The 8,614-nt window shown below is 31.4% G+C and overlaps 1 protein-coding gene across 1 annotated transcript; it reads left to right on the plus strand.

Moving 5' to 3' along the window:
- The first annotated feature begins 1,708 nt into the window (after window positions 1-1,708).
- LOC133201814 (uncharacterized) lies at window positions 1,709-8,305 on the plus strand. The gene is made up of 6 exons (XM_061337615.1): window positions 1,709-1,762; window positions 3,826-4,062; window positions 4,637-4,873; window positions 7,138-7,269; window positions 7,524-7,647; window positions 7,959-8,305. The coding sequence occupies exons 2-6, from the start codon at window positions 3,876-3,878 to the stop codon at window positions 8,110-8,112; spliced, it is 834 nt and encodes a 277-aa protein (XP_061193599.1). The 5' UTR covers window positions 1,709-1,762; window positions 3,826-3,875; the 3' UTR covers window positions 8,113-8,305.
- Window positions 8,306-8,614: the final 309 nt, after the last annotated feature.

Raw genomic sequence — 8,614 nt, forward strand, 5'->3', positions numbered from 1 at the left:
CAGTCAGGATATTGGAATATATTTTTGTTAAGTAAAATCGAAATTATAAGGTATGTATTGTCAGGCTCTTTTAATAAAAATCTACGATGGTTGTGGACATCCTGGTTGTAATTTTCATTTGGGATAAGATCTGAAGTAAATCTGAAGTAAATTTTAGCTTCATTTTCAAAATTCACAAGAGAAGCAGTTAAGAGCGTAATATTTCTCCTTGCTATGTTAATATGGGATATTCAATGTTTTGTAGTTGGATATGGAATTTATTTCACGAGTGGGACAGGATTTTTGGATATTTTCAGGAGTGTGAAGCACGAGTAAAAATATTTTTAAAAAATCCTGTCTCACAAGTGAAATAAATTTTATATCAAACAAAAAAAAAAAAAAAAAAAAAAAAAAAAAAAAACATTGAATTTTCTGTTTATAACATTTTCTTCGATATTCCCTTTGCCTCTGCCTTTTCTTAACACAGTGTCATAAGCTATGATATCATTGTTGAGCAGTTGAGACGTCATAGCTTAGCAATTGTGAGATTGTAACATGATTTTAGCAACATAATTTGGGAAGAAATTGGCAGTTTTAGTCTCTATCAAGATGTTTTAGTTACTATCTCAATCTTATTACAGGCCAGAAATTATAATTTATTTACTTTGATACCCTTTCACACTGTGACAGAATATCACTTTGGTATCCTTTTACACTGTGAGAGAATATCACTTTTATTCAATGAATAATTCACAGTATTTCACTGCTGAAAATGTAATAAATATATTCATTTAATTTTACTATCCACAAATAATTTAAACAAACTTGTTTAGGACATCGAAGATGTTGTATCTTCAAGTAGAAGTTTAAAATTCGAGAAATTAGAATTAATTGGCAAATGCCAGATTAGCAGAAAAAGAGAAGTCTGTAATTCCTTAAAATGAATTATCTTATTTCAAAGCAAAGCTTGTGAAGTCAATCTGGTATAATAGAACACCGCATATTTATAAAATGTTCATATTTGCTCAGTTCGAATGTCTCATGTATTCCTTTGTAATCGGTGATTTGTGACAGTAAATTTTCCATGCATTTGTAAAACTCATATTTTAAGTAAAAGTTTAAATTGGCTTAAATCTGCAAGGTACTTGTATGCATGTTCAATTAAACATGTATTGAGTGAAGATTCACAGCTTTCAATCACACACTTTTACTAAGAGGATGCTGTTTAGTATAGTTTATACTAGTATAGTCTTTAATTTACTTACTTTCTAAGTATTTCTGTGTGTGTCAGTGAGGGCTAACGAGTTATTTTATTACGTCCTTTTTTCTGTGATGACTTGATATTGGTATATCCCAGCTAAAACATTTCCTTCCTGCTACTTTTATTGAATGCGATTATGTCAATATATTTTAGTCACTCTTCACAAAAACTTTCCAATTTTTTTAATCATTGCATTTCAAACTATGTAATAAAATATTTATTTTATCTTATAACGACTTTTCCTTAAACGATTCGATGCTTAACAGATGTCTACTATCACTCATGTCAATGAGGGAATGTTATCTAAGTAAAGTATAAGAACAATCACCAAAAAAGGTTTCATCTTAAATTAAGTACTTGTACAGGATGTGTTTTCCCCTTGAAACTTTTCCGCAAAGCTCTATTTTCAGTTGAAATGTATTTTGCCTCACTGATCCTCTCAACTGTGAATATTCTTCTTGCTCAACATGTTAACAGAAGGACTTGTATTTTTCTTGATTTTTCCCTACATTTACCCCTATGGTAAGTAGACAGTATGCAGTTTATGGAAACATCTGTTGTTCATTTGATATAGCATACAGATTTTATAGCAAAAACTTTACATATAGGTACGTTGTGATACTTGTATTTATTTAATGTCAGCAAAAATATTACAACTCTCTTTAGTCCACAAATTCAGCTTAACGTGTGTGAATGGAGCACAAGAAAGAAAGATCCATTTGTACGTCCTTCTGTACTCTAAATATCATAACAACGTATTATTTTATGTCAGAAGACCAATACATTCAGCAATATTTGCCACCAATCATGTTTTATATCTTCGTTGCCAATAATCGTACGAAGAAAAACATTGCTTTTTCTGATTTTTTAAATGACAACTTTAATAAGAAAAAATGCCTTTTTTATTATAGGCTGATTTTAAAAAATACTTGCTTAACACATTTTAAAACGATAGATTGAAGATTTGGAATATTACTTAATATACATTGAGATAAAAATAGCTGTTATCTAGTTTTAGAAAATCCCCGGTTATCAGTTTTTATTTCAAAACGTTCAAACCAACAAGGTATTTTGTTTTTCTGTATCATCGATGAAAGTAATAATTTATTCGCGTATCAATACAATCTTTGAAAGCAATGATTGATTAAATAATAAAATTTTCAAATACTTAATGATGTCTTCAATTACATTTTATTACACAAATTTAGAGCTTTATTCTGACAACACTTTTTATTCTATTTAAAAAATTAATAAAATCCATTCAAAAGATATCCTACAGGTTATCTATGAAATATATGGTGATAACGAACAGTATTCAAGCTCAAAAGTCCATAAAACAATACAAAATAGGAGCAGAGCAAACACGGACCTCCAAACATCAGAGGTGGGATCAGGTGCCATGGAAGAGTGAGCATCCCCTGCCGACCGGTCACACCCGCCGTGTGCTCCTTGTCATGATCGGGAAATAAAGGAAAAATCCGTCAACAATTCAGTGTGTAAATAATGGCTTAACAATTAGTATGAAAAACGTCAGTCAGCATTTGACTCAATGATAAATTGTATTTGCTGACAAGGTCATTGTATCGACCATAGAACTTACAAAATGATGACTTTAAACGAGACAGCTGATATCCTTGTCTCATCAACTTATTTGTCAATAATTTACCTCGTTTTAGAAATTGTACATACGTAGAGCATGCTCTTGCGTATCGAATCAGCTGAGAGATATATACCCCGTATGCAGGTGATGAAGGTATATTGCTGCATAAGTAAGGGAAGTTGACGATTGAAAAGTAAAAGTCATCACGTTTATCATAAAGCTTGGTCGTTAGATTACCATTAACGTCTTTTTCAAGTAAACTATCCAAATATGAAACAGATGTGTCAGACTCTGTGGTATCTTTTATCTCAAGTTCACCAGGATATATCGTATCGACATAAGAATGGAAATAGCCATTGTTTATTGACAATACGTCGTCGATATATCTAAATGTCGAGTTGAAGGCCACAGCAAGTGTTTTCTTCTTTTCACGTACAAGATTTTGGACAAATTCTGCTTCATATGAATACAAAAAAGGTCTGCTAATAACGGGGCGCAATTGGTATCCATGGAAATTCCAATAGATTGTTGGAAGACCTGGTCTCCAAAAACCACATAGATACTATAGATCACCGTTGAATATTTACAAAGTATTCAATGGGAAAAAAACATAAAATATAGAATATTTGCTAAAACATTTCAATCTCAATTTTTTCGAACCTTTCTTTGTCTCGATACTTTTCCCTCTGGCGTCGAAAAATAATACTCTGTAAATTAATTTATCATACACATATCCTGAAATTTTCACATTTGTAATTTAAATAGGTCTCATATGTTTTTGCACACAGAAAAAAACTTATGATATTAAATTATCGGAGACCAATCAGAAAAGGAGGTGATTTCATAGAAAATCTATTATATCAGAATACCTATCATGGACGAAAGTTTAATAAAGACGATCTGATAGATTTAAAAAAAAAAGATTGGTACGCCTAGTTAAATATAACTTTTAACTCCAAACTCATCAGCAGTTCTATGATTTTAGAAAACCTTGCAAGAGGTAAATATGCCTGGCAGGAATTCCCCTACAGTAATATGTCTGGAGAAGCAGGGAAAGCAGTGGATGGTCACAGAGGTTTTTTGTCTGAGAACCAGTCTGATGTTGGGTACCAGTGCACGAAATCAGCAGATGGCAGAAAGACAGCAACGTGGCAGGTAGACATAGGACAGATCCTTCCCGTTCACCATGTCATCATATATTACAGTACTTCAGATAGAGACGGTATATATTTTATTTACTTTTATTAAATTTTACCACTGGAAGAAAATGTATAACTTAGTTTTTAGTATGTTCATGCACCAAACATGTGTTTATGGGAACCTCTGACAACAAAATTATGCCTCCACCCTTTACTGGATTCAGTCTGTCCGTCAGCAAAAGTGTATGAACGAATTACAATGAAAGTTTAGGAAAAAGTTTGTCATAAGGAAAGTGAAAACCGATTGGATTTTGAGATTGTTGAAAGCAAAATAGAAGGATTCTAAATTTCGTATAGTTTCAGTGTAACATAGTGTGTCATATATAAATCAAACCAATCAAGAATTTAAGAACAACATAATTACTATTCTCCATCTATGATCCTGTAAAGGGTTGGCGGAAATGTATTTTCTGATAACACTTAATTGGAAATAAGCATCTTTTATGGAAAAGAATGTTGTTCCATAATACAACAGTATAGAGAGTAAAAATAAGTAGCGGAGGTAAAGTGAATGTGAGCTCTAAACATAATTGTATTTTATTTAATATACTGTATAGATCTGTATACTATTAATCCAATTTCTCTGATTCTGAACAGGTTCTTCTTTCCGTAGTCAGATGTGTGGATTTTCCCTGTATATATCAAATACAAGTAAAAACTTTGAAGATGGAAAATTTTGTGATCATGCTTATAAGATTAAAGATTCCACGAAAAACATTAGCTGCACTGTTTCTGGAAGATATATCACCTACTACAATGAAAGGAGGTCAGACCACAGATATTCTAACTGTTCTACTTTTGCTCATAATGACTTATGTGAGGTGGAAGTCTACGGTATGTACGAGTACTTATACTCACTTCATTTTCTCGATATGATAAAAAAGAATGAGAATTTGTATCCAAATTTGAATTTTAAAACTTTGACTTTATTTCAATGATTATTGTATGTTTTGCCTGGTGGTAGGGCGTTCGCTTCGTGTCCGGAGCCCCGGGTTCGATTCTCCTTAGCCGCACCGGGTCAGACCTAAGACGTAAATAGGTAGTGACTGTTCCTTCGCCAAGCGCCCGGCATTAGAAGTGAAAGTCAAGTCAGGTGTCTTTCGGATGAGACCTTAAAAAGCGAGGTCCCTTGTCACAGTTGGTGTTGACACGATAAAGAGCCCTTACTGCTAAATATCCCCGTAGCAACTGCTAATGATAAAAAGCCGCTTAATGATAGAAATATCATTAAGCGTTGCAATGCAACGCTAAATGTCATAAATTATTGCATTAATAGTTGACATTCTGAACCGCTTAATGATACAATTCTTTCATTAACGGCGATTTAGCATTAGCGGTTGAGAATGTCAACCACTAATGCAATATTTTATAGCATTAAGCGTTGCATTGCAACGCTTAATGATATTTCTATCATATTATGTTCATGCATGATATTTTTTGAACCATTAAGCATTATCATTAACGGTTGCTTCGTATCCCTGAGTGCCGTGTATAGGTCTAACTTTGAAGCCCTTCACCAGTTTATGGTGACGTATCTATATGAGTGAAACAATTTTCGAATAGGACGTAAAACAACATACAATCAATCAATCAATCATTTTATTTTATTTTATTTTATTTTATTTTATTTTATTTGTACTTCAAGCTTCTTAGAATTAGGCAGAAGAATTAATTCTTGTCAAATCTGTAGTTTACATCTGCCAATATCCTGTTTTGATATTTATCAAATATAAAAATTGAAGATCAGTGTTGATATGAAATCTCTAAAATTGCACAATAAGGTTAAATTATACAAGTCGTAATTATATACATGTATGCGTTCATCATAACATTGCTCTTTTTTAAAGCCAAATATAAATTTCCAATTTATAGGATTGAAGATTCTTTTTTTAAGCGCCAAGCGCTTATTAGGGCCTCTTCATATACATGAAATCTTCCAACGACTTCTATAGGCATGTTAATTTTATAAACAAAGTATCATATGTCCAATTCAAAAGAAAAAATTAGCACCACTGCAGATCTAGGATAGTGCTATCATCCGCTTAATTTTATGAAGGATCTAGTGGTGAAGACCAGTAAAAGTGCTCACAAATGTTTCTTAAACAATGCAAATGATTACAAAAAAGTATAACATTCATTTCATCAGTGTAGGCTATGCTAACTTCCATAATTTGAAGTAATTACTTTCTCAAGAACACTAAAGACAAATGACCTAGTTACAGTATTATGCAGATAAATACATAAGAAGACACTATGCACGCCTGAGTTTCCCCTCAGCAATACCGTAAAACTGATTAGATTTACTTACATATAGAAATGAATTGCGTGCACCTACATTGTATAGTATCATGACAGTGTATAGACATTAATTTGATATAATTGAAATTCAGGGAGAAATTATGTAGAAATTATTTTGCGGAATATTTTTTCTGCAGGACACTATTATCAAGGCATATTAACTCAGCTTTATTCTGTTTTTGATTAGATATTTATTCTAATGGCTATTCATTAAATAAAATGAAAAAGTCGCCTCGAAATGACTTAATTGAAATTTAAATTAGAAAAATTATCACAGTGCATGTATGTAATCAACATAAGAACCTTTGTACAAAAATAATGAATTTATGTAGAATTGCTGAGGTGAAAAAGCCTCTCTATTTCATATTATGGGCATACATGAATATAAAGAAGGGCATTTCGCCAGTCTTAATATACTAAATAAATGTAATGGTATATTTTTATCATCATTTCTACCGCAATCGACGTGATGTTCCACATCGATAAAAATATCATTTAGCGCATTTTAAACAAATTACTTAGGTTGTTAGTAAATTCATTCTACACCAAAGTATGACAAGCCTTTTTAAATTAATCTTGACAAAGATTAAGCGTAAAATATAAGGCTTTGAATGACATGCTCTTCAGCTACTAATAAGAAAGCCAAATATTTTCTTAATATAAATTTATATCTTTACTATTCAACTTTCTTTTCTTCCCTCCCCTTATTGTTCTAAAAACTTTTTTTTGTGAAAATTATGTTCATCAAGAACAGTGATCACTCTGAAGCAAATCTTGGAGATTTTTGTGCAATTTTTTAGGATGTTCTCATTTGGGCGCTCTTGGTGTAAACTGCACCGTACCCTGTCCCGGATATTGTGATTACTGTGATGAAAATGGAACGTGTTTGTCCTGTAAAAATGGCCTCGACGGTCATTTCTGCAACATGAGTGGTATGTAGGTTAAGAAATGACATAGAAATACACTTTGTTATATTTTTTTCATTATTGACTAGGCTATACGCTTGAAGTTGAGAAAGATAAGTGTAAATTCTATGAGGATTATATAAGACAGTAACTCAGCACAGTATATTTTGTTACCTTAAACACCGACTTCAATAAGCTTTTCTTATCATACATCTTTTTTTAAACGAGATGATACCAGCGTTGCTTAGCAGAAAAAAATATGTACTACTTCGCTTTTTTAGAGCTGAACACTTTAGGTCATAGTGACAGAATTAGATACAGTTTTCCCTTTTCCATTGTGGTCCCAGTTGTCCTTGTCAGTTCTGTTGGGATTGTTGTTTTATTATCAGTTGTGATTATTCAGCGGTAAGAAGAGTATTGTTTTAATCTGTAAATAGACTCTGTATTTCAGTACATTTCTTTGCTAAAATCGTTTAAAAGATAATGATGAATATATATATATATATATATATATATATATATATATATATATATATATATATATATATATATATATATATATATATATATATATATATATATATATATATATATATATGTATGTATGTATGTATGTATGTATGTATGTATGTATGTATGTATTACCTTTTGCAGAAAAAAAATCCTTGGCAGTCATGATTTTGTGTTTCTTTAAATAAACTCGGTTTACTTTGTAGAAAAACTATTTTGAAGCAAAGGAAACAGGATACAGATAGAGAAAAATACAACAACTTCATATCACAGGCAGATAATGCTACTTATGACACAATACTAAAAAGAGACAGCTATGGCTATGAAGAGGCCGAAGAAAGATATCAAACCGTATTATAACAGTGTTGAATGAGGAAAATACTTTTTCAGAAAAAAATTTAAAAAATATCACGTGGACAAGTATTAATGAAGACAGATTTAAGAAAGATATGCATTTTCATTTTACGTTGTATGTATGAAAGTTTACGGATTGGTTTTTGTAATTCTGTACATCTATAAATTTATTTACACACATACTTCAGTAGTAAGTAGTAAGTCAGTATTGTTGAAGTGAAATGAAACATCGTTCAATTTAAATGAGAATGAAATGAACATTTCATAAATGATTTCACTGTTATTCAATTTTCCAATAACTTTACAGGTATGAATACTGGAACCTGCATTGCAAACAACAGCAAACAATCTTTGCTAGCCGGTTTCTGAATGAAATCAAACCATTTAAAGTTTTCCCTTTTATTTCGTTATTGTGGTATGTCCTTTGGAGTCCAGATTTATTAAATTAAATTGAAAAGTAGTACAGAGATTTTTCAAGGTGCAATATCATACCAACTTCTAGCTAAAG

This window comes from Saccostrea echinata, unplaced genomic scaffold, assembly GCF_033153115.1.
Source record: "Saccostrea echinata isolate AGI-Se365-2 ecotype Australia unplaced genomic scaffold, CSIRO_AGI_Sech_v1 ptg000045l, whole genome shotgun sequence".
Taxonomy (NCBI): Eukaryota; Metazoa; Mollusca; class Bivalvia; order Ostreida; family Ostreidae; genus Saccostrea; species Saccostrea echinata.